Source organism: Phaethon aethereus (assembly GCF_964289735.1).
Source record: "Phaethon aethereus genome assembly, chromosome: 3".
In the NCBI taxonomy this organism is placed as follows: domain Eukaryota; kingdom Metazoa; phylum Chordata; class Aves; order Phaethontiformes; family Phaethontidae; genus Phaethon; species Phaethon aethereus.
The window spans coordinates 95,411,429-95,438,005 of record NC_138576.1 but is presented as its reverse complement, the minus strand read 5'-3'; the positions used below and the strand labels follow the sequence as shown (position 1 = coordinate 95,438,005).

The following is a 26,577-nucleotide window of genomic DNA, read 5'->3' as shown; positions in this document are numbered from 1 at the left end:
TGCACCGCAGTGCTGAGCCCGGATCCCTGGCAGATGGTGTGAGTCTGCAAGAAGGTTTGCTTCACACGGCCGAGGTCAACAGTTAGATCACTGCTGTGACCTCTGAGACACAGCAGGTCATTTAAAGTTTTTCTTTTCAGCTGGATCTGCCAGGTTTCTCCTGGTGGGCCTTGCTGATAACCATCCAGAGGTGACACGCTGGCAATGTCCCAAACCACACCGAACATCTCCTAGTTATTCTGGGCACCTCCACTTCTAGCTTGGAGAAATGCCAGAGCTTTGCCTTCCTGTGGCTTGTTTTAAACCAAAGGATGGGGAACACAGAGCACTTGGGTTCTGTTTCCAGCTTTGGCACTGCCTGCCGTGACCTTAAACCTGTGCCTCTAAATTTTGTGCATCTGTTTCCCCACGTGTAATGCAGGAGATGTATAGAAAGAGGCATTGCTACCTCATCGAGATGTTAAAAAACCTTGTTTGTTAGTTGTTGCAAAGTGCTGTGAGATCCCAGGCTAAGCAGAGGCAATGTGCTGTAGTCCTGCACAGCAAATGGTGTTGTGCATAAGCCTGATCATGTTGTGATATCTGTGGTGCATAGGACTTTTCTCTATTTTATGCTCTCTGCTAGAAGTGTTGCCTTCTGGAATTAGTTGCACTTGAGTGAGAAGAGAGGATGGAGCCAGGCCCCTGTTTTGGCATTGAAAGAGCTCGTTTCAAGCTTTTGAGTCATCTTTGAGCAGTCTCATCCCATGGGTGTGTGGGTCTTCTTACAAATGAGGCACAGTAGTCCATCACCTAGCATGACCAGGCATTGGTGCTAAGCTGGGAATACTGTCCTCAATCCTCTTTTCTTGCACAGCTTGCTCTGATCTCCACCTGAGCTTGGGCTTTTTCCTTTATCTGCCTCTCCTTTGGTTTCTGTGCCTCGTCCTTTGTGGACTTGCTCCCTCTCAATCAGTTGCCTGGCTGGCCTCTGCATTACAACTTTTCACCTGATAATTCCCTGTTAAGGGAATTTTGTGCCGGAGAAAGTCCACATGCACAACAGGGTCAGAGGTGCAAACCATCCCGGTCCTTTGATTGCAAAAGAACAGTCACGGTGGATGCTGCTGTGTAGGATAATGCCATTATAAGAGAAAACTCGTGTCTTCTGACTGCAGCTGGCAACCTGTGAGCTAGAGCCACACAGATGTTTGTCTTCGGTCGGATGGAGAGATGCCAGGGGTGTTAGACCAACCCAGCAATATCAGGAAGCTTGTGGGCTCCAGCCCTCTGAAGACCAGTGGGTGTCTGGTACAGCCATGAACTCCCTTTCTTCAGCCACGAGGGCTGGGGAAGGACCCTTAGAAGCTCCTTTCTCACCCTTTTCCCCCTCCATCTCCTTGTCCTGGGGATGAAAGAGGCCCTCCCCATCCCCATCCATGTAGTTGCCCTGCCTGAGACCCCCGCAGGCATCTGTCCCGACCTCTGCTCCCTGCTCCTCCCTCCTCCTCCAGCTCCAGCTGCCGTGTGGCCCACTGTGCTCGGCACTGTGGAGAAGTGGCTAATTTGGATTAGGATGCTAATTAGAAATGAGCGGATTGAACGGAAAGCGCTTCGCCAGGGTTAATCAGCAGTTAAGTGGCCAGCCCAGCCGAGTTCCCGATGGCTGTGCTCAGCTCGCAGGAGCAGCGTTTCGCACTGAGCTTACAGAAAACCCAGCTGCCCTGGTCAGTGAGCCAAGCCCTTGGCTTGCAGCACAGCGCCCAACCGCTGGTGGCGAAGACCTTTTTGTGGGACACATCAGGAGGCTGCCTCTTCTTTTCTCACTGCTTTGGTGGGATGCTAGGGAGAGACAGGCAAGAAGGGGGAACCCCTTTGCCTACCACAGGAGTGTGCAGGCTTTTGATGTCTGTTTGAATGATGGTCCTTTTCATTTCCAAGTGGGAGGGGATGGGGCATGCCTTAGCTGCAGGGTAGGAACTGGGAGGTGTAGCATCTCAGAGTCAAGATACTATTCATTTCATAGGCAGTCTCTCCTCTCTGGTACAAGATGGCAGATTTTGGTGTGCGTGGTAGGTGTGTGAAGCTCCTACCATCACAACCTACCATGTCTGGAGCTTTTGGCCCTGGCATTGCAGAAAGCTTCCCTTGCCCACCCCATCCTTGGCACCCAGCCCATAGTTTGCTGACCCCGCTCTGCCCTACATGTCCTGCCAGAGTCACCCACGCTAGGACAGAGAGCCTCCTGCCCAGGAACCAGAGCAAACCACCACTGAAGATACAGAAATGCAGGAGCCCAAGTAGGCATTTGGGCTTCTCTTCATCCAGACATGATAACAGGAACAGTGTGGGGGGTAAACCCCAAGAAGTTGAGTCTTGCACCAGCATGCCATGGATGAGGTTTCTAGCACATCCCAAGCCCTTAGCAAGAGCCTTATCTTCCTTTCTGTATGTGTTCTTTCATGGCTTTTAAGAACTTTGTCTTTCAGTTTCATAGCACACATCCTTGCTCTTACATAAAGGCAGAAGGTAAAGAGATCTGTGCTTACTGTGTCTGCGCTACTCACGAGGTCTGAGATCCCACTCTCAGCCCATTCTCCAGCTCCAGTTTCTGCCCAGGGACCTTTCAGAACACAAAGCAATTTTCACATCGGGTCTTGGGCCTGCTTTCTCTTTCTCTTCTGCCTCTCTTCTCCCACTCCTACCATGTCAGCAGTGCAAAGTGGGTTCTTGGTCTTTGTATCTGTGGCTCAGGAACTACCATTTTACCACAAAGATTACCATCTTCAGCCTGGTCAAGTCCAATTCATTCCAATCTCTGCAAGTCCCTACTGGGTTACGTTTATGCACAACATTTTCCACCTGTCTTACAATATTGCTGTAGGGTGTGACTGTCCTGCGATAGCAATAAAACTGAACCCCTGTTGCACATGTAGCTGATCCTACATAAAAGTCTTTTACCTACATGACTTATTTTGTTAGGGGAACCAACATAAGCTGCGATATCAAATGTACCTTTTAGCTGGTATAAATTTAATGTACTCTGGCTAAATGACACATTTGTAGCACTGAGATAACCTCTTCTCCACAGATGATTTTTTTCATGTGTGCCATAGTTTAGTTTAATATATAGCCCAAAGAGGGGGTCATCTGCTGGTGCTTTTTTCTCTCTCCTGAGGGAATTATTCTACCATCAATTTGTTCTGGTTTAAAAGCTCTTGTGGCCTGTTTGCCTGCAATGCTCTTTTTACCCTCCTCTACGTTTGCCCCCATCAGTCCTCCCAGCAGAATCTCTCTTTCTCTTTAGCCCCAATAGCCACCTTCCATTTCGTCAGACCATCACATCCATCAACCTGGATTAACCCTTCCATAATCATACTAATCACAGATATATTTCTTTTCAGCCTCCTCCTGAGGCTGGGGACTTCCCATCTGTCGCCAGCTTGATGCAGAGCCTCGGTGGTGACGTAGCAGCGCTGTGAGACTTGATGCAAGCATCCAAGCAGCCTTGGAGAGGAGGTTTGAAAAGCAACATCTGACCAGCCCCTTCCCTTCTCCACAGATAACACCTGCCGCTTTGAGGATGAGAAGATCTGTGGCTTCATGCAGGACAAGATGGACAATTTTGACTGGACCCGGCAGAATGCTCTGACCCAGAACCCCAAGCGCACTGTCAACACGGGGCCCCCCATGGACATCAGCGGTACACCGGAGGGTAGGCACACGTCTGGGTTTCTCTCGGCTTGGCTGTGGAGGCGAGGCACACGCCATAGCTTGTCAGGAGTCCTACGGCTCTGGGAGCTGGTGGAGCGCTGATCTGCTTTCCACACAACACGCTTCTCCTCCGCACCGGGAGCAGGGAGCAAGCAGTTAATTTGCATGTTACTGATTGGCATTAAACACACAATTAAAACGCCTACGGCTTTGTTTAAGGGGATAGCGTGAGCATTAGTTCTTGTTACCAGCTAATTGCCCGCTGCCTAATGCCCTTGTCCCATTTGATGCTTGTTTTGAAGTCAAAAAAGGGTAAACAAGGAGGAGAACATCTCTAACACTTAGAAATGGCCCTGCTGGTTTTAGCCAGCTGCTTCCTCAGAGAAGGTCTTGGAGAGGCAAACAGGTCTCCTTAGTACCAAGCAGGAGCGTGAGAGACCAGGCAGGAGCTGCCTTCAGGGGTGGCAGCAAGTGCCTCACCTCTAGCTGGCAGAGACTGGTGTCGTGTATGGCTCACGCCAGCTGTGCACGGATTAAATTTTAGCTGGATATTACTTTCTCCTCTCTCTAATGAGGAGACTAAATTTGTATGCAAGCAAAAATCTTTGAACTCCGAAAAAATGGGAAACATCCAATGGCCAGCTAAGGAAACGGCTTTTCCCATTAGTGTTCAGTACACCAGCCGGATCGAGCATTGACAACAATGCCAACAAATTAAATAGCTAATCTGTTCCTCCCTGTGTTGTTAACAACTGCTTTGGTATTGCTCTCTTTAGATAACAATATTGTTTAGGCCAGATATACAGAATCCTCTCTCCCTCTGCCTGAGGCAGAGAAATCAGGCTGGAACGGTTTCTCCCTCCTTTTCCCGGTTTTCTCCTTACACAGTGCAGCCAGCTCTGGGGCTCCTCGTGCTGCAAGAGGAAGGCTCATTTTGCACCCAGACAGATGCGTGTGTGCACGTTCAAGGAGTCATCTCCTGCATGCACTCAGAGCAGGTCTGCTGATGCCCGTCTCTCCTGCTCTCCTCTAAGTACTGCAGAGGCAGGGGAGGCACAGCGGGCATCCTGCAAGTGTCTCCGGCCAGGATCACGGTGGGTGCAGGGCAGATGGGAAGAGAAAGGCACTCCTCCTCAGAGGAGGAGATGTCTCCTAGATTCCAGCATCCCCTTGCTTGCCCCTTTCCCCACCTTTCCCTCTCATTCTGTAGGTTATTACATGTTCATCGAGGCGTCCCGGCCCCGGGTGACGGGAGACAAAGCCCGGCTCATCAGCCCCCTCTACAACATTACTGCCAAGTATTACTGTGTCTCCTTCTACTACCACATGTATGGGAAGCACATCGGTGAGTACCCTCCGGGGAAGGGTAATCCCGAGCCTAGTGTGGGCTGTCGGGAAAGACCTCCAGCCTCTTGCTCCACCAGCTGTGCCTGCAGCTGGCGATTCAGGAGGGTGAGAGTGCTACTCCAGTGCTCAAAGTGCCAGGGTGGGCTGCTGCTTTCAGATACTTGTCCCTTACCCACACCCTCGCAGTGTCAGGGTGGTGAGGCTGTTGCAACCCATCCTTGGGGCAGTATCTAGCAGGCAACCATCATCCCTTCCCCTCTGGCTCGCTCCTCCTCCAGCATAAGACTCCCTACCCTCCACAAAAGAGAGCATTGTACCCATGTGCACACATTTTCCCCACTCCTGGCCACAGCCACCTTGCTCCGGGCAGCAGGACACCAGCTGAACAGTCTGTCCATCAGAGAGGAGACAGAGGTGGAGGGCCTTTGTGGGGCCAGAGGGCTCTGTGGTGGCCGCAGCTTTTTTGGGGTGGGCAGGATGCGTGTTCCCTCAGCTGTGCCAAGGGGCTGTCTGCTCTGCCCGACTCCCTCCTTTCTAACTGTAAGCCTATGAGTGCAGCGAGCACCCCAGAAGCGCCTGGCACACTAATGAGTTTCCATATCCAGTCAAGGAGCAATTGCTAATTCGTCACCTCTTGATTATAATTTCATTAATTTGAATAATAGATGTACTCTTCCCACAGCACGCTGGGTTATTAATCACCTGCTGGACTGGAGCCTGACTGAAAAATCAGGGCCCCGGCAGGGATGTGTCCGCCCTTCAATAAACGGGGTTAATTAACAGCTCTCTGCTCGGCACCGTCGATGTCATTGGGAGGGAGCGTGTTCCTGAGTCCGACCACCATGTCTCTGCGCACGCGTGGCATGGCAGAGAGGTTAACCTGCAAAACCTGGGATCTCCTTCTCTCAGTGGGGGCGAGGCTGAAACCCTGACCCCGTGGGTACCAGGGGTAAGGACTGGGCTGTGGTTCACTTGAACCGGTCTCCATCTCTGTCTTTGGTCTGAGGGCTCATATTTGCTGTCTGCGGTCAGAGGCCGGCTAGGTCGGCGGTGTCTGCACACACCTGTATTCCCCCTGCAGACAGGCTGCTCCGTGTTGTCTCCACACCACCGGCAGCAGGTTACTCAGGCAGAGCACTGTCAGGGTTGGTTCACACCAGGTTTTCTGGGACCTGCTGGTCTTGCTTAGCTGACAGAGTCCAGCTGTTAATGCTGACTGGCACACTCCCTTGTTCCCTGCAGTTGTCCGCTGTGGTCAGTCAACCTTGCTGCCTAATTCCTGCATGTCTTCTCCTGGAGGCTTTGAAAGGCATCTCATTCTTTGTGATTGCAATGAAGGGTGGCCCAGACTGGTGGGAGACTGGCAAGGAACGAAGATGTGGAGGGAGGGAGGCTTCCTTGCTTTGTTTCCTTTAGGAATACAGCTATGTCTCGTATTTCCAAATTCATTTCACAGTGAAAGTAAAAAGCCCATCAGCTTTTGCTTGCTTTTGGAAGAGAGTTCTGTTTTACAGCTCTCATGTGGAGGTCTGTCTGGAGATGGGGTGGACTGGACATGCCAGAGAATCAATTCACTACAGGTTTTTGGCTTTTAGCATTTTAACTCTTTATTCATTTTCTCCACCCACAAATTGCCCAGAGCAAAAGATACAGTGACTCCCAAGACCTAAGAAAGTCGCTGAGTTTTCCTCAGGTTCAGGCATCTTAAATATCTGTTGATTTTTCCCTTCATACTCAATGTTGTGGCCCCCCAATGTTTGCTTCCCCATTTTTCCCCTTGTTGCACAAAGGGGCTGATAGATTCGAGTGAGGTGGATAGGCTCTTTAATGCCGTATGATGATTTCCAGGGTGGGTGCTGCTGAGCTGAGAGTGAATAAATTATTTTAAAATTAGACTGACTAGATAAGAGTCAGAGAATGAAAAAGAAAGAAATGATAAAAAGTTCTTTTTCTCTTGGCCTGTGGAATACGTGGCTTGGTCTAGCAAACACACAATATATCTGTCTGCAAACTGAAATTCGGTACCTTGTATCTGCTCTCTGCTCTGGAGTTTCTTTCAGGGCCAGTCATGATATTCTGTAGTAGTTTTGGCTTCTCTTCTACATACCAGGGCATACATACATTTTGGCTTCTCTTCTACATACCAGGGAAAAATCAGAATGCCTAGTAATCTTAAAATGGTCTGGTTTTCATCATTCCCACTATGCTACTTACTATCTCTTACCCTACTCGGTCTTCTTCCTTACCGTCACGCTGGCAGCACTCTGGCATAGCTGTCCTCATCCCCGCACGCACGCGAACGAACCTGTGTTTGGGACACGCTCTGTTTCACCAGCAGGTCTAACGGTGCTATCTACATTTCTAATACGCCTTGGTTACTCCCTGGCTGGTTTTGCTTGTGCAGAGGTTGTGAAACCCTGCCAGAAAGCTTATGCCCTTGACGACTGAAGTCCTCTCAGAGTCCCCTGGGGAAGAGGCAGCCTGCCTGAGGGCAAAGCAAGTTTCTTCAGCTTTTCTTCTTTAGCCCTAGGTTGTAGGAGAGTTTCCCCTCTTAGATACAGGGCTCCTTGTTAGGACTTCTCCCGTCAAATGAGACAGACCCTGGGCCTCCTACCTGTATCATGTATGCAGCAATATGAAGGTAAAGATGGGGTGGCTACAACCCTGGGCCATGTCTTGCTTACCATATAGCCAGTTATCCCTGATGCCTGCAGACATGGCCACCACCCCTGGCTCACCTAGTGCCAGCCCAGTCCTACCGAGCCAGATGCCAGCCCCGCTGAGCCAGCTGCAGCACTTAGCAAGAGCGTATCAAGTTGGTTCGGTTAGCAGACAAGTGCCCGCAAGAGGACATCTCCCAGCCCAAGCCTCTCCTAGCAGCTTCAGCTCCAAACCCAAAACTCTGTCACTATGAAAAGGAGCCGTATAAAATCCCGACATTTATTTATTTTTTTAATAACCCTTTTATTACCTTTTTCCCCCTCTACAGAGCTTGAAAGCTGGTTTACTCTCACAATTTGACTATAAAATATCCATAGCCATCCAGGCAAATCTTCCCTGGGAGAGTTCCCAGACACTACTCGTTTATAATAGATATGACGAAAGAGAGAAACAGAATACAAATGGAGCGTTTATAGCCGTGGCATAAAATATTCAGCGACTAGCAGAGCAGGGTGATGTTGAATATCTCTCAGCTGATGAGAGAGCAGGGTGAAGGGGAGCTCCCTGGAGGCAATTCCCGTTCTTCTGAAGTTATTTGGTCATTGGGTTTCCTTCCTCCAGCCCCCTCCAGTGTGAGTATTTTCATTGCCCTACGATCCTGCCAGCCCAAACACAAAAATCAGGCGGAGGGGAAGGAAAGAAATCCCGTTTCCACCAGACATTCAAGAGCAAGGGTGCCTTGCTTGCGGCAGGCACATATATATCAAACAAAGTATTGCTTGCTTTCTTCAGGAGAGGAAGCTAGCCATGGCAGGCAGCAACCAGTCTCCAAGTTCAAAAGGCCACTTTGTCATGTTGGCTTGGTGAGTCAGCATTGCAGGTGGGAGCAGATCCTCAAGTCCTTGCTTCAGCCATCAGACTCCTCTTCATGCCTTCCCAGGGGCTGCCTGGGAGGGGGATGCTTTGAGGGGACAGTGTCCCCACAGACTGCTCCCACCACAGTCCCCTGCCAACTCTCTCACATCTCCTAGCTCAGTGGTAGCCAGGTTATGATCTGCACAGCCTCCTGCCCACTGCTGGATGCTCTCACAGACTCTGCAGCAAGAGATGCCTTCAGGGTCAGACCCCAGGAGGGTGGTTGTTCAGAGGGGCGAGGAAATTTCAGAGGATTTAACTTTTTGTGTTGCCATTGTGGTCCCCATGGTACACAGTGATTGCTAATGCCATAGCTCCCTATCTCATGAGCCAGTGACCATGCTCATGGAGAAAACATTTGTGTCAAAGAGTTTATTTGCCTACAGGGGTATGTACATGCAAGCAGTGATGTAGGATGTACCCAAACAGCATTTTTTTAGCCTACTTCTGATTTGTAAGCTTAGTGGTAGACCCTTTTCAAATTATTTTTGCTGTATTTTTAATAGAAGTAGTCACTGCACACAGGCTTACGACAGGATACAGCCTCAGAGAGGGGAGAAGGCAAAGACCCCACCTCACTGTGGGGTACCTCCCAAGATGGGACTGTTCAGCTGCATCCTGTAGTGAAACTGTCAGGTCCTGGGCTTCAAGAGCTGGACCTGGTTGAATGCAATGTCTGAAGACCCTGCTCTGGGCTTGCAATTTTTTGCACTTCGAGCCTCCTTTCTACACTAGCAGTGTCACAGTCTTACCTTCGCCAGTTCCTCTCCCAGAAATCAGGGAACAGGCTTATTTTCTGGCATGTGTCCACCATCTATGAACCTCATGGAGAGTTAAAGTTGCTGTTGTTCCAGCTTAGTGCTGACACAGACCTTATCTGATCACCCCAGCTAGGTCTGGCCTATGTATAATCAGGATGGGAAGCTTCCAAGGAAATTGTTAACTACTCATTGCTCTCTACAACGTCCTGAGGAGGGGAAGTGGAGAGGGAGGTGCTGATGTCTTCTCCCTGGTATCCAGTGACAGGACATGTGGGAATGGTTCAAAGCTGCATCAGGGGAGGATCAGATTAGACATTAGGAAACATTTCTTTACTGAGAGGGTGATCAGACACTAGAACAGGCTTCCTAGAGAGGTGATCGAAGTGTTCAGGCAGTTGGACTAGATTATACTGTAGGTTCCTTCCAACTGAGCTATTCCCTCCCTTCCCTTCCCTTTCCTCTCTTTTCTTCTTTTTCCTGTTCTGTTCTATTCTATTCTAAGATATTCTAAGATATTGTGACAACAGTGCTTGGGATGGATTAAAAGGGATTTGGGTTCTGAGTCACTAGAAACGACGAGACCTGATCAGATCACTTGCCACAACATCCAAGTTCAAGAAAGCCATAAGCTGTTTCACAGAGGTCATTGGGTTGTAGGCAGACTGCTTACACTGATGGTGTCACCACTGACACCCTCCAGCTGAGTAGGAAACACAGATCTGGAAGGCCTGACAAACTGAACTGCTTCTTTACTCCTTCAACTCAGATAATGCAACCAGTGCAAAGGTGTGTCTGAGAGGTCGTGGTGGATGATGCACAGATGCAATGTGTCGACATCTTGTTTCTGACAAGTGACAGTAGTGAGAGCTGTCAGGTTGCGCAGACGCATAGGTACCAACTATATCAATGTAAAAGCAATTTGAACCATGAAGATGTCCTTTCTGTAAGATTCAACATTGTAGCTCCCTCGTTCCTACCCAAACCTCGTTTATGAACACAGCACCCTGCTACTGCACACAGTTATACAGGTGGCACACCGGAGGTAGCTGCATTCTGTTGCATATATAAAGTTTGCCTTATGTGCAAATGCATCATTCATGAAATCCATGCCATTATCTCCAGTGCAATAACTCTACATGGTAGAGATTACATCACTGGATTGATCGAGGGAAGACTGATTTTCCTAATAAGTATGATTCACTTCCTTCTAGGCTCTTGAAAACAAGTTACAGTTGGAGTTAAGTGAAGAGTTTGTAATGAAAAAATGTATTCAATTTTTTTAATACTCTGTCCATTTATTCAGATGGGTTCTTGGCTTTACTCATTCCTCTGTCAATAGATGTGTATTTGGCTAATGTTTTGTGCAGACATCCAGCAGCTTCCTGTGGGCTATGGTATGGATAGACTGTGGTCTCTTCTGGTAGTATCTGCTTGTTTTTTGGGGAAGTTAGTCAAATACCATGACCATGAGCAAGGATTATAAATACCTGGCAAGATAACCATGTATTTGTAAAGTGTCATTCAAGCTCTGTAGGTTCAATACAAGCTCTGTAGGTTCTGAACCAAAGACCGTTGAAGTCATTGTTTTTCTAAAGACTTCAGTGAACTTTGGATTAGAGCCATAGATTTAAAGATTATTAAGACCAGATGGGACCAATACATCATCTAATCAAACTTCCTGCATGATCAAGGGCAGAGAACTCTCTTCAGTTACTCTTGCTGGAGCCCAGTAAATACTATGTGCCTATACCTTCACTGGATGTTTACTTACAAAGAGCACCAACAGCATGCTTGATGCAGCTTGCAGATGTGGAACTGAAGCATCCCTAAGCCAAAGAGCTTAGCATGTAAAGCTGAAGAAGACATGGAGAGGAGGGAAAGGTATTCAAATGTGGATTGGCTATATATCATTTTTATTCCATGAATAACGTGTCTTCATGTCAATGCAGGCATTCTGCTTAGCACCTTGAATCTGGGTGCACTGATACCCGACTTTCCTTGCCCTTCACTAAAAGTGCATCACTGAATCAAGTTCCCAGTGCAGATAGCCACTGAAACGTTGCCTTCTTCAAAAGTCCTCTTCTTCTGTCTTGCCAGTCATGATCTGACCACATTCCTGCTGCAGAATTTGTTGGGAAGGTTGTCAGGGGCACAGGCGGGTGACACCAATTAATTTGCAGATGCCCTGAATCCCCACAGACCATCTTTGCTCCTACTCACTTGATTTGAGTCACTGTTACTCGTCCGGTGGGAAGGCGCTATCATCTCCTTCCCTTCCTCCAGTCTCTCAGCAAAGTGAGTAGCTGTAAGGATACACCGCAATATGATGGTCTTCTGAGACATCAGGTGTTGCATCAATTATTCAGACCCTGAAATTGCTAGATATAAAACTTAACAGACACTTAAGAGCAAATGGGAGCTCTCAGTGCATATCCAGTTACTTCTTCAGCACTCCCAGGTCACTCTTCTGTTCTCTCCATGGACCTTTACCTATTTCATCAATGCCATAGTTATACGACGGGAGACTGAAGCTGGTCATTCTAAGTGCACATCTGGAGACCCCCCGGGTACTCTGACAGCATAATGGCTGGGCGGCAGAGTGCACAACTATCTTGCACTACTTGTGCAACCATCCCAATCTGTTCTTGATCTTCAACAAGACATGATTTTGTAACATGTATTGAAATGCTGCCCAGAAAAGCAAAAAATGCTTAGCAAGCGTCAGTCACCACCATTACTTCCAGGAGTGATTGCCTTTCCCAAAGAGAGCCTTGTAGGGATGACAGGCACCCCAGCACTTGAATTGATGGCGTTTGCAGATCCAGGTTGGGAGTCTCACTGTTTCAGCCAGTCTCCTGGAATTTTTTCTGGTGAAAGTACAGCCAGGCTTGAAATGGGAAAGGAGCCTCCTGCTATAATGCACCCTGCCTCTAAGCTGGGAACACAACCTCCTCTAACAGCCTTCCTGCAGCAAACCACTTCCCAGGCCTGAAACATTCACCTCTCACATGTCCTTGAGTCAGGCAGAGGAGAAGGTCAGAGAACAGATTTTAAGTGGTGTCTTCAGTTCAACAGGAAGAATATGTGATCTCAGCTGCTCATTCCTGCTGTCTTGCTGCCTTCAGCACCGCACTGAAACATCCCATCTGCTCCAAGCCCTGCAGCCGTGCAGCTGCCCTGCGCTTGGCTCCTGGGACTGAGAGACCACAGGCTGGGTGATGATGGGGAAATAGGTTGCTAATAGGGATAGAAAAGAGACAGGCAAAGTCTTCCTCCGTGTAAGTACATCTGCTTCTGCAGGGCTTTTGGCAGGAACTGTCCCACACACACCACTTATATTTTGGGGGCTCTGGGAGGCTCCCTCCTCTCTGGCTGAGGTCTTTGCAACGCCTGCCCAGGGAAGGGAAGCAGGCAGACTCCCCCCGCCTGGCTGTTCTGCTCTTTTAAACCTGGCAGCGTCTATGCAGCAGACTTCTGTTTCAGCTCGTCCGAGAGAGCTGAGCACAGTGCGTGCTCTCAGTCTGAGAGCTGAGCACATGAACTGTGCTGGGACCCCGCTGTCTCTGGTGGCAAAGATGAAAGGGCCCGTTATCAAAGCTGGGAGAAGAGAGAGCATTTGCCTGGGGTCATCTGAGCATGTCACGAAACAGAGGGTGAACAAGGAGCAAGCGGACCTCACAGCCAACTATGGTTCACTCCACTTATTGAGTCTGCAAAATTGGTGGGAAAAGTTGCTGACACATGGTCTCCTTCTTGCTGTGTTCCTCGTACTCCCATTTTCCCCTAGGCTGGCTTCTCCTTCCTAAGGTGGTACCCAGCACTTCTGGGGACCACCAGGTACAGCAACAGTGAGAGGAAAGGAGCTGCTTGGCTGCCTTCAGGCAGCTTGGTTCCAGAAAACATCGGAGGAAAAGAAAGATGGGCTGCTGCAGCTCACTCGCCTGAGGCACAGAGCAAGCACAATGATCCTGTCCATGGGCTGGCCAGCACTGCTGCCTGTGGAGGCTCTTCTTCACAGCCACTTCATCCGAGTAGGTCTCAAGCCTTGCCTTGGACTTGGTCTTTGTAATAAGAAATCATGGTCTGGCATCTACCCTCTGTAGGGCCTTAGTAACATAATCCAGACAGTCCATTCTGGGGTTTGAGGTTAATTCAGACGCTCTAATCTACAGGGCTCAACTTCAGGAGAGTGGAGAGTGATACAGGCTGCCAAGTGAGAAGAGAGAGGTTGGTGTGTCTGACAAAGAAAGACCAACACTGGCTGTCTTCCTACTTAGGACAAACACGAGTCTGACCCCACCATATCACCCTCTGGGCCTCCTTTGGAAGAGGACATACCAAACCCCTGTGCAGGTGGTTTTACTGGCAGCTGAAGCTGGGGCCAGCCCCCCTTCCCCATCACGTGCCCCATAAAGGCTAATTCACACGCCTTCTCTCCCCCTGCCCCACCTGCCCACCAGAAATGGCCACAGAAACAGTCCCACAATTGCTCATTTAATTAAGGGAAAGATGGTGCCGTGTTTGGGAGGATTGGGGCCACAGTAAAGGCAGCAGGACCGGGCTGTTTTGCTGCCCACAGAAGCTGCCTGCTTTGCACCGGGGGAGTCAGGGCTTTGGGGGCGCATCCCCGACGGCGCGTCCCATCCTGCGCGCCAGGAGCCGCGCGGAGACACAACGGCAGCGGCACTCGTGTCAGTGCTGAGCCCCCGGGGCTCCCTCCGCCCTGCCTGCGGCTGAGTCAGGGGCAGCGCTGGGCTTGTGCACAGCCGTGGCCCTGGCGAGTGGCCAGCTCCAGATTTACCCCTGAATCACCCTTTCCGCTTGCTCTGCTGAAATCCTGTTTCCTTCTGCTACTACAGCCGGCTTTCCTTGACCAGACACTTTGTACCTTTAGTACATCTTCCTTCCCAACAGAATTTCACTGATTTTCATTTGTTTTTCTGTTAAACAGACAAACCCAAGGATTTGATCCAACTGCCTAGTTTACCTGTTCAAGCTCAGCAAGGAATGCAACACTGCTGTCTGGGAAGGGTCTGTTTTCTGCCTGCTCTGCATTTATGTAGATCGTGTTGCTGGAGGCTTGCTTGGAGAGCTTCCAAAAGGCAAGGTTGAACTCTCTGGCTACGTAGGTAGAAGCAGGGGTTATGGAAAGGTAATAACTCCTTTCTTAGGATAGAAGAGGGGCTGCACAACTGCATTTAGACCTCATCTTGCTCCGTGACTTCAGGCAGGCTACATCCTGTGTGTGTTTTTGTATGGGGTATGCTTGCTAGGAGCAAAAGGGCAAGCCCTGGATAAGGGGTGGTGCAGGTTGTTCTTAATCTCTAGAGATGGAGTTCAGCGCAAAATATCTCAAAACTTCTTTCCACAGCTACGTCCATCTCTCTCCTTCTTAGATGGGGACGTGTCTAAGGGTGCACATCCTTAGCCTTTACAAAGGTCTCGATAAAAAGCTGTTGAGGCAGGTCTGGGGCATAAAACAACAGGAGACATTTCTGACAAATTTATTGTTTTTCTTGTAATGCAAATTCCTCCCTTTGGGGCTGATGATATTTCCCGAAGAGTGAGAAATTCCATGAGAAAGAATCTCTGTGTAGAAAGGTGTATGGATAGACAGATGTTGTAAATTATCACATACACGGCTCATGCAGGGAGTCGCGCAAGGAGCTGGGGTGTTAGCACGAATTACCATGGCACAGAGGACACGGAGCAAACGGGAGCTTCTCTGCATCCAGCCAGCCTGCTACATATGCCAGCGTGGAGGTGGGGCTTAGCAGGGCAGGATGAACCCCAGGGGGGATCTCCATCTCACGATGGAGCATCAACGTGCAGGAACGGGGCCTGGCAGCATATCCAGGGCTGCCAGGGGACAAGGAGACCAGCAGGGCAGCCCAAGCACCGGCCTGCTCGGGGGCACACATTAAGGTCCTTCCCATCATTGACCCTGAGACTACTGGGTGCTTCCCAGTCCCATTGATGTGGGTCAGTGACCGCTTCTCTGGGAAAGCGTTTGTGGCCCCTGAGCTGGGGCTGGGAAGAAGCAGCTCTGCAGAGGCTGCCTGGTCCCCACGGGCTGAGTGCCGGCTGTCCTCGCCGGGCTTGGCGAGGGAGGGGGACAGGTGCTGGAGCTCAGATGTTTGGAGACTTGCTCAGCCCAAGATGCCATTTGTTTTCCTCATTGCTGGGCTGTAAACAAGAAACTGTCCAGCTGAGAGAGTGGTAGGCACCATCCTGCCCGCTTGCCTCCCTCTGCCTACAGAAGGCAGGAGGTCTCCAGGAGGTGTGGAGAAACTGAGGACCTGGTAGCTATTAGGCTGAGTGTCTGGACTGAAGGCAAGCGGGGCCGCGGCTCAGCAGGTGACAGGTAGAAGGAACCTGCTCCTAGCCTGGTCCCAGGGATGTTGCAGCCCAGCTGGTCAGCTCTGCCATGAATTGCCGTGATGACTCCTGCGCTGGCCATGGGCAGGCGCCGTGCAGCACAGCAGTGCGGTGAGCTGGCACGTGGGAGCAGAGCTGCTACCCGCAGAGGCATCCAGGGGCTGTGAAAACACAGCTGAGCTTGGGGCTGAGAGTCACAGACACCCCATCTGTCCTGTAGGGAAGAACACGGTCTGTCCACATCGTCCCCTGCAAAATGTTTAAGTACGGACGGAGATGTGATTAAGCAAGATGGTATGATGAATTGGACATGAAGTTGGTGAAAAGCCCGAGGACTCCTGATTCTTGTCTTTTAAATGCCAGGCTCTGTACCCTCCCTCTACTCTGTTCTGGCTGCGTATTGGATGGGCCTCTGTTCTTCTGAGATAGCATTCATTTAACATTATGGAGCATGCAGATTTTTTCCTCCCTTTTTTGAATTCCTTAAACCACATCCTGTTGTCCATGCATAGAAAGGCTGTTACTGGTCACAAACAACCTCTGAGGGAATTTTCCATGAAAAGGGGTGGCAGGATTTTGTTCTGTACACACAGCATCAAAGATGGAAATTCTTGTATCATTCATCTTTCTATGCCAACGCTTTCTTTAATTAGGCCATGGATCAAATGAGCAAAGGAGCTCAAGCATAGCTCCGTTGCAAGTCTGCTCCTGCCATATCACCATCTGCTTTCCATGTACACAGACAGGTGGGGATGTGCTGGAGAGAAGGAGCTGCCTTCCTCCCGTTAGCACTCACATTCCTCATCATAAGGCAGACATGACCGTACCATTGAATTTACCCCACTGCCTGCATGCCCCAGCTCTGCCCCCCCAGCATGTCCCACCTAGGGGTCCAGCCACGTGTCCAGTTTGCCTCTTTACAGCACAGTGTTGTTGCTTCTCTGCTGGTCTGTTCCCTCTGTCCCAAAATTCATATGCATGCCAGACAGGTCAGATAGTGATGGATCATAGATCAATCTGTGCAATTAGCATTGCCATGTCAGGGGATGTTGCTTCAAGCTCATCCTCATTTGATGGTGGTTTAGGAGGTCAGGGTTGGAAATATGTTTGTTTCTTTGATTTTTTTAAATCCACAGTAAAATCCAAAGAAAATTCCCGGTAGCCACATAGAAGTCATTTTCACAGGTTTGCTGTAGGGGAAAAATTGCCAATCAAAACTTACCATATTGCTGTTTATATCCCCAGAAAGTCCAAGCCACAAAAGGGAACTGGGGGCTTTGATTCCCCTGATCCCTTTCACTATGGCCTCCCCACCATAATGAAGCAGAAAGAGAATGTCCCATAGCAATTAGCCAGCCTGCAGCACAGCGCTGAACATGCCCAGTGCCTCTCTGAAGCTGAAGGGGATGCCTCATGAGTAGAAGTGGGACAGTGGTGCTTTCCGAACTCTGACCAAGACTCTGTTTTCTTGCTGTTGATGAGCTCTCTGAACCCTCCTGCTTTGAAGTTACTGAAGTGGTGGCGGCAGGAAGGGGTCTGTGTAGTGACCCTGTGACTGCACACCAAGCTGGGATCAGTTAAAGACACACAGAGATAAAGTTCTGTGTAAGGAAGAGTGGAAAGAGGCCAAGAGGCTTTAATTGTCTTACTCCGCGTATGTTAATGTATGAAGCATCATTAGAGACTGTCAAAGAGTAAATACATCCTATCATGGCATGAAGACAACTTACAGTCCTAGAAATTATGAGTCAGTACAAGCTGATACTATTTCTCTGTCTCTGTCTGTGCTACGATTATTTTTCCACCCTCTGCTTCCTAGCTCTCAGAGCAGTGACTTTCCCCCACAGCACTGTAACCAAGAACACCAGCCTGACACTGACTGCTATTCATTAAGATCCATTTTAATGAGAGAAGGAGAGAGACCTGTGTTTGTTGTGGGGATTATGAACAGTAATAGATTCTTTCTGGGGACTGTCGTTTGCTCCAGGGATTTGCCTGCACTAAGCTTTGGGCTTTTAGTTTGTGATCTGTGGTGTTAACACTGAACCCCACTTAAGGAAGTGCTCAGAGCCCCTGTTAGAAAGGTGAGAGCTCTTTTCTCCCTGGCCTAGTTTTAGCCCTCATGTTGGGTCTGCAAGTGACTCTGCCAGGCTGTACAAGGTCTGAGTCCTCCCCACACTGTGTACCTCTTTCCCTTCACTGGACATCTCTCGCCGTGAACCAGTTTCTTCTTCTTATCTCAGTCTGTCTTGCCTGCAGTTGAAATGCTGTGGGAATTTCCACGGGGTCTTTCAGCCCTGGATTCCCAGCAGGGTGCCAAACCTAAACTGGGGCTGCAGCCAGGATTTCTCATGGATAGTTGATCTCCTGAGATCACCCCATGCCAGAGCGAGGATCCTGCAGGAGCGCAGCGGGGAAGTTGCAGGGAGATCAGGCTGCGCGCGAGCCTGCGGCCAGCCCGGCTCCTGGCTGCGGATCCCGACAGCCCTGCCCTTACAGACCCTGCCTCCCTCCCAGTGCTGCCTGGGGACCTTCGGGATCTACACCGCTATTCGATGAGACAGCGAAGTCCCCATCCCGTGGAAACCGAGAGAAGACCTTTTCTTGTTGTGAGAAGGTAACATTTAAAGGCATCCCTTGGGCTACTCTATCTGGCAGCCCAGCTGGTGCTCTTTTGTGCGAGTGCCACTCTTTTGAAATGCCAGCTCTGGTCTTAAAGGCAGCCAGCAGAAGGTAAGGTTCACTCTCCCCGTAACTGATTCCTCATCACTCCTCACTGGCCTTCATTCTCCCTTTTGATTGGGAACAAGGAATAATACAGATGACCAGACAAATGCGAAGTTTGCCGTGTGTGGGGAGAGGTAACAATAGGATTGCTGGTGTCCTGGGATTTCCTTGTGTTTGTCTGTCTCCGGTCAGCTGGAGAGATTTAGCAGCAGATAGATGGCCTGTCTTTGTGTGTGCCTCACCAGCAGGTGCCCTTAGGAAATGCCAGACACATCTGATAGGGGAAATGGGGAAAGGGTGACAATGACAGAAATAGGTAACAAAACTGGCCAGCTGGATTTGGGTATGATTGTAGTATAAAACCAGGCAAAAGGGGTGGCTGCAACAGCTGGTGCTGGAAAAGATCCCAGATGGGCCTTTCACATCTCCACTGATGGAGGCATGGGGGTTGGAGAGCAGGTTCCACTTTGACTCTTCCTCAGTTTGTGCCCGATGAAAAGGCAGAAGAGCTCAGGCACTTCTGTTTGCTAGTGTCTTCTTTCTCTGGTCTCCTAAAATGTTTGCTATGTTTCTGAGTTCCTCTCTGAGTGAGTGTTATTATCCTTCCTCATTAGCATCATCGTATCACGTCAGCAGATAAAAGTAGGTAAAAGCAGTTTGCCAAAGATCACGTGGCAAGTCAGTTCACAGCTGTGAACGGGCTACTCACACCTCACACATGCACGGACTATGCATTGGCCACCTCCTGCAAAGTGGGATTTGGATATATCGTCTGTGCTCTAGGAGGGGGACCTTACAAGCATCAAGTGAGTGCTTTGGTCTGAACTTGTGTGACATGCTGAAAGCTACACAGGGAGTGAAGATAGTTAATAAGGCGTGAGATGGACATTGCTAGGTTGCATGGAGGTGAGTGTGGGAAGGTGTGAAGTCACCAGAGATCAGAGCTATGGATGTCAGTATCCACATAGGCTCCACCTCCCTTTTTCACCAGAGGCTTAATCTATGGACTTTCATGTACGTGGGATCCTGGAACAACATTTGGTTTTAGGGCAGTGGGCTGAACCTAAAGCTTTCCCTTGGAAAACAGAAAGCCCTGCAGCTCTTGTTCCATCACACAGTAGGCTTTTGGGGCCAGACTGAAAGATGGAGATAAAGAAGCTCTGAGCAACTGGAAAGATGACTTGGAGCTTTCTGTAGTCCAGGACTGCAATGTTTTATGGCTCTGCCTGGAGCTCAGATCTGAAGGTTCATTTTCAAGTACCTCCATCAGCAGGCTACATGCCCTTAAACTTGACTGTCAGCCTGTGGCAGACTGACACATGGTAGAAGGCAATAAAGTAGAAGACCTGCACAATCTTTAACATCTGCAACACTGTGGACCCAGTTCAGATGGGGCAGAGGCTTAATCCCTGTTTAGTTTGAAGTCCTGGAGTCTCTGCCATGCCTCCCAGAAGCACATTCCTAGTGACAGCATTACTGGGAAAGGGAGGTAGTGTGGTTCTTTCCCAGTCTCAGGGAGGCTGGGAAATTTAGCAGGGATTGCAGGTAGGGCTATGAGATCTGTCTCCCCTTTGCAACTCTGACTGATTTGTAAGACAGTGCTGTTCAACTGTTTTAACCTGCGGTTTTCCATGTCTAGACAGGGGTGGTGAAACGCTGCGTGTTGTACAGGGCAGATAAGGCAGCTTCCTTTCCAATTGCAAACCTTTTGAAGAATGCCTGCTCATATTCAGTGTTGTTCTATTAGGGAATTTGGAGGCCAAAATGTTGAAACTTTTTTTCCTGATGCTGCAAGGACACGGAACTGTCAGCCAGAATACGCTCAGGCTTGGTTTGGCTTTAGGCCAGGCATTCACAGCCAGTGCTTTGGGGGCACTAATTTGCATTCCAGATGCTTCTCTGGGTCCCCTTCTATCTCGCCTTCACTTTTTTCCTGGGGCATCAAAGTTCATTTGCTGCCTGATTTGTCCCAGTGCTGGCTGCTCAGCCAGGCTCTTGCACGGCAGATCCTAGCTGCAAGTCCCCAAATGAGGATGGAATAGACAGCGATTGTTTCTAATCCTTGCTTGCTGGCAGCTTCGTATTAATTCTTCATTCACTCTCAATCCCTCACCTCACCAACTCTAGTGTCTGTAATTAGCTGCTCTGAACACATTCCTGTTGACATTGATCTATGGGGTTATGTAGTTCCTGCGTGGGCCATCAGTTTAGCCAAGGGCTTTTGTGAGGATTAAGTATCCTTCCTAGAGAGACTTTTCCTCATAGGAAGCTCCTGGGGGTGTGGATGACACCAAGAAACCAGCAGCTCAAAGCTGTTTTTGCCAGAGGCTCTCATAGTGACTTCTCTTGTCCTTGGCACCGTGTTTCCAGGAGGGAGATCCCACTCACTTACCTCTGCCTGCTGAAGGTTGGGCAGTGCCAGCTGGTCACAAGAGAGGCAGAAACAAGTTATTTCACTCCTCGTCTTGGGTTGTGGTGTGCATCCCAAACTAGGTACCACCAGGGAAGGGAATTGGATATGCTCTCCCTGTCCCATCAGGCCTTCATCTAGTTTTCTCAGCTAAGCTTAGTGCTAACGGTTCTGAATATTTCCAGGCAATAGCATGCCCCTCTTCCCTCAGTTCACTAAATTATACACATATTTCATTGTTTTAACCTTTTCTTGTAAGTCAGCCACTCAGAATCTAAACATTTCATCATCTTTATTATGCATCTCTGAACTCCCTGTGATGTATCTCTCGCTTTATGACAGCCAGGCGCTCGACAGGGATACTTCCAGGTCCCTGTCCTTCACACAGTGCCCCCAGGGCTGATGTGCCAAGAATGAAGAATTTCAGGGGATCATGTAGGAGGAGGGTTATATAGGAAAGGCTCTTTCCTTGTCTCTTCCCCCGACCTCTCACTGCTGCCTCACAGAAGGATGCACCTGGGTGGGAATAAAGCATCCCCAAGCGCAGACAGACTATGGACGTATAAGTAAGGGTTCTTATTGCCTCTCTGCTCTCAGGTGTAATATGTCTGTGTATGGAGACCAGAAACACTGATGAGCAACAACGTGAATAAAGTTGTGATTGATTTTTTGGTTCACCAGCTGAATTTAAAAAAAAAAAGAGAGAGAGAGAAAGTGTTTCAGGTCAATCCTGAGTGAATGTTTAAAAATATTTTTTCACTGAAACAAAAAAGGGAAAAAAGTCATCTGAGGGGACTACTAAAAAGGTGTTGCAGGAAGACAAAGTGAGATGGTTTCATTTGTGGGTGGAGGGTAGGGGGTTGTGACACTGTTTGCAAAGTGAGAACTGGAAACTCTTTGAGGTTTGTTTGCTTTGGTTTTGGTTTAAGGGCAGATGAAACCTTTGGGGAATTGCTTTGTTTGAAAGAACTTGAGTTAGTGTTCACAGGGTCTTTGTGTCCCTCTGAAAACAGGGGGCTGTGTGGTACAGGCAATGCCGCTCAGCGCCAGCAAAGGCTGGCTGCTCATTCCAAGCCTGCTTCCAGGCCAAATGGCGACTGAGGACACAGGTCATATTTCTTCAGCTGATGGCCAGGGATAGAGAGGGCTGTAAGCCACATAGCATATATCAGATGTTAGTGGTGAATGGGGATAGGCAAACACGTGTCCTGGGCTCCCCAGTTCAAGTCGGGTGGGGAGAAACTGGTGCAGGTCCAATTGGAGGGACATCAGGATGGTCAAAGCCAGGAGAAGAAGTCCTGGGGAAGAGAGGTTGAGGGAGCTGGACTTGCTCAGTCTGGTAAAGAGGAGGCTGCTGTCAAGCCCTTGGCCCCCAATTGTTTGAAGGGCAATTTCAAAGATAACAGAGCCAAAGTCTTATCAGTAGTATCAGACAATATAACAGTGAACAGCAGCCACAACTGGTGGTGCTGGAAGTTTGCATCAGACATTAGCAAAAGCTGATTTCCTCAGAGGATTTCAAGACTGGGACAGGCAGACCCATGCTGCCCTGATGTAGAGCTGGAGACAGCTTCAAGCAGGAGGTTGGATGGGATGCCTCTGGCGGTCACTTGCAGCTAGCATTTCTGCCTGCCCCCCACTTCTTGTGCCACCCCAGCCATGCTACAGACTGCTTCTTCCTTGTCCTGTCCTCTCTGTCTTCATCTGGGTCTATGTCCTCCCTTGGATAGCCCAGCTGGGATGAAACATTGCCAGTGGCACTTGCCCATCAACCCAGGAGAAAGCTTGCTCCCTCCAGAGGTGACCACTGAGGCTCCGCAGGCTGTCCCTGGGCTGTCTGGGGCATACAGCTGTGGCACGCCAGCAGCCGGTTTCTCCCTTACAGGTTCCTTGAACCTGCTAGTCCGCGTGCGGAACAAGCGAGCCATCGACACCCAGGTCTGGTCGCTCAGCGGGAACCGGGGAAACATGTGGCAGCAAGCACACGTGCCCATCAACCCGCCTGGGCCCTTCCAGGTAAGTCAGGTCCACAATCAAGGAGCCTCCTGCCACCTGTCCCATCCATGAGTCATGGGCTCTAGGAGACTTCCCAACGGACATCTGCCTCCATGGCACAGGTGCTGGTCAGGCACAGGGAGGGCACTGGGAGCTCTCCACCCCCAGGGTCACTGGGGCAAGGCAAGAGCTTGGTGGATGCACAGAAATTAAATCCACTTCTCTCTGAAGCCATCCAACCAACCTTCCAGCCATTATGGGCAAGCATCATTTTGGCACTATAAATTTTCTGATTATTGCTAGTCTGGAAACTGCTTGTCAAAGAGCTCCTTCTGCTACCAGGTCTGTGCGACAGGTCTTTTGGGTACTAAACAGCTGGAGGATGCTGGCCTGTTGGTGTAAAGTGACTTTGAGTGCTAGAGGTTTTTTCTAGCATGTGCTACAAGAGCCCACACCCACTGCCCCCCTGGTTTAGGGCTGTAGGGCAGCTTGTGAATATGAACTGGGCACTATGTATGTGCTCGTTGAGTCATTTCTGCATACCTGGGAGGGGGGCTGCTTTGTTACCGGATGTTTTACTGCTGATGTTTTTGCCCAACATGCTACTTTGCTCTTGTAGGGTTGTTCGTGAGAGCTGGGTCTGTGCAGGCTGGTAAGCTGTGGCACTGTGGCAAAATGCCCAGCATGATTTTGGGTACTTTAAAATAATAAATAAGAATTTAGTTACTCTTGCAAGCTCTGTTCAGTATTTGATGGTTTGTTAGTGCAGCCCACTTAATAAAGCAGAGCTCTGCCTGCTCATGTATTACTCTAGAGATGCTCAGCACACAGGGGTTGGTCCCGTAGGCAGTGGGGTCCGGCTCTCCGGAACCTATGAGTACTGGAGAAACAGGGAGCAGTTATTCACTCTGGGACCTGATAAGACCTGGTCTGTGCCCTGCTCACCTCTGCTGAGCCCCACAGTGTGGGAATGGTCCTCCACAACTGCAGCTTCATGCTGCCCCATGCTCTGCTTGCAGATCATCTTCGAAGGTGTCCGGGGCACGAGCTACGAGGGGGACATTGCCATCGATGATGTCACTCTGAAAAAGGGAGACTGTCCAAGGAAGCCAATTGGACCGAATAAGGGTGAGAGTGTGCATGCCTCAGGGGAAAACAAGTTGTTGGGAGTGCATACATGAATGCATGTGCTAGGGATGTGTGGCTAATGTCAGAGCACATTGATGTTAGTGGGACTCAACAAGATGGTTGACTCCATCAGCAGAAGTCAGCAGAAGGGCTGCCAGACTCTTGAATGTGTCTTTACAGTTTCTGAGTTAGGAAGAGCTCAAAGAAACAACCAGATCCTGCAGGGACTTGCTGCCAGACACCGGCACGCTGAAGTCTGCACCAGTATGTTGGGGGTGTCATCCCCAAGCAGCTAAAGGCTTCTGCAATACCTCATGTCCTGGAAACCTTAGGTATGGGAGCTTTGGAAAGGGAACGACCTGCTGCAGGCTCTACTGGCCTCTGCAGCATTAAGTCAGTCCTCCAGGAAGAAAATCTGCCTTTTGGGGCCTGGAGCCAGGGAGGGCTGGGCTTCTTCTCGTTGCCCTCTGAGCAGAGAGGCACAGCTAGGCAGCATACTGCACATGCAGGATGGCAGCAAGCTACAAGAGCTGTGTGTGACCTCCCTCCCAATCCTGACAGTGAGTGTGTGAGCTAAATCCCACCAGCCCCTTTCCAGTCCATCCACAGCATCCTCATGTCAGCATTGCAGAAATGGAGACAATCCTACTCTCACTGAGGTGCACCAGAGGTTGAGCATTAGTCCTTGGGTGGGACTCACTGGTGTGCCTTGTGCCGTAGTCCTGCCGGCACCCTTGATAACACGCCTCAGGTGGGCAGGCGAGCAGATGTTCAGAGCATGCAAACCAGAGCCAGACAGGCACTTGTAAGCAAGGTTCAATTTGCCTTACTTATTTTTGAAGGAAAGAAAACCTTGTTGAGGAAGAGTCACTTTCAGCAATTTTCTTAACTCCAAAGGTGAAGGGGGGAGCAAAACATCAAAAAAGTCAGAACACCCTAAAAATTTCAAAATTTCAGGTGCAATTAAAGGTCTGTTTCAGCCTAGGATGGCCAAGCTGTAACCAAAACACAAGCAGAACCTTTTGTTTGACTGAAGTTGAATCTTCTGGGGAAGAAAGGAGGGTTGGTTTGCAAAAGTAACTAAGATTCAACCTTTTCTCCCATGATGAAAAAGAAATAATTTTGGGAAGCCTTGAGAATGTCCAGGGAAGGCTAGAAAGATCTTCCAATAGATCTGGGAGGTTCTTTGCAGTTTGCAGGGGGGAAGAGAGGCTATGACACTGATGTGCACTGACTTGTTTGATGAGGTCTGGATCCATCCCATCACTAATTCTTTTTCTCTCTTCTCGGCTGGCAGCGGTTGCTCTTCCAGGAGGCGGTGTCACGGCCCTGCACAGCCCTTGTCTTTGTGGCCCATTGACTTTCTTCCTTTACGTGTTGCTCAGATGATGGCAAGCGAGCGCTCCTGTCTTCGGACCAAGACATTCCTGCTCCTTTCCTACTCAGCCACCTCTGCTCCTCTTCCTCCCCTCCTCACTGGCACACCAAAGTGTCCATATGTTACCAAAGACTGACAGGCATGACCACGCAAAGGGATCTGGTTCAGAACTGGAGCACTCCTTCAGAAAGTCGAAATGTCTAGAACAAAATTAAAAAATAAAGACAAAAATTTTTTAAAAGTACAGGCACGAGAGAGAGAGAGGTGGGGGGGAGAGAGGAAGGAAGGAAAGAAACACACAGAAAAGAAGGAATGAAAGACAAAATATAGGAATGAAGAAATGTGAAGAGCAAATGAAGGAGGAAAAAAACACACCCATGTTTCCTTGGGAATGTCAGACAGGGCTTCCTCAGGGAAGTGGGAACTTATTTTAAACAAACAAACAAAAATATATTAAAGCACAAATTTCTACCAGAACAGTTACCTTCTTTACTGCAGAGCCCACAGCTTAGTGGATGATATACCGCAGTACTCCCCCATCTCCCCATGCTTTCCCGCTGGCTGGGGCTGCCTAGCTCCAGCTGCAGCTCCCTGCAGTAACTCCGGCCTCGACCGTGCGGCAGCAGCCGCCCCGCGTACCAGTGGCTGGAGCGTCTTGCCTCACACCGCACGTGCTTCCGTGTCTCCATCCATCCGCACCTTCCAGGCTCTCATGTATTTAATTGCCCCCTGTGTGATTTGCTTTGGCCTTTCCCCACCGCTCTGTGCTTCTCACCCGCCAGCCTGAAGAAGATGGAGCAGGAATGGACCCATCACATGGACCACGCTGAGTGGTGGAGAAGTCCCGGCTGGATCCGGCTGCCGCATTGGCCTCTGAGCACCTCCTTCTCTCTCTCAGCACTCTTTCTGGGTGGAGAAACTATGAGAGTAGCTCCGAGCTGCAGACAGAAAGGTGTCTCTGTGGAGCTGAGAGACGGGGCGTGGTGGGATGGGAAGCGGGGAGCGGTTGCACATTGGCTTCCGCCTGTGAATGGTGGGATGACAGTCCCCTCAGCCCTAAGCCCAGGATTGCTTCTCTGCCTCTCTTCCGTTACCTGTTTATTTTGGTCTTCTATTCCATTGCTTAACTTCCCCCAGCTGAAGCTTTTTGGATTATGGGAAGAGTCAGGCATTTAAACCTTCTT

The 26,577-nt window shown here is 49.6% G+C and overlaps 1 protein-coding gene across 1 annotated transcript in view; it reads left to right on the top strand.

Moving 5' to 3' along the window:
* The window catches only part of MDGA1 (MAM domain containing glycosylphosphatidylinositol anchor 1), a gene marked incomplete at its 3' end in the record, with an annotated part of 148,439 nt that extends 123,035 nt beyond the window's left edge, over positions 1–25,404 (top strand). Inside the window, exons 13-17 of the mRNA XM_081997850.1 lie at positions 3,542–3,694; positions 4,904–5,038; positions 22,778–22,908; positions 23,907–24,015; positions 25,313–25,404. Coding sequence (XP_081853976.1) covers positions 3,542–3,694; positions 4,904–5,038; positions 22,778–22,908; positions 23,907–24,015; positions 25,313–25,404 — 620 coding nt within the window. The remainder of the gene's footprint in view (positions 1–3,541; positions 3,695–4,903; positions 5,039–22,777; positions 22,909–23,906; positions 24,016–25,312) is intronic.
* Positions 25,405–26,577: the final 1,173 nt, after the last annotated feature.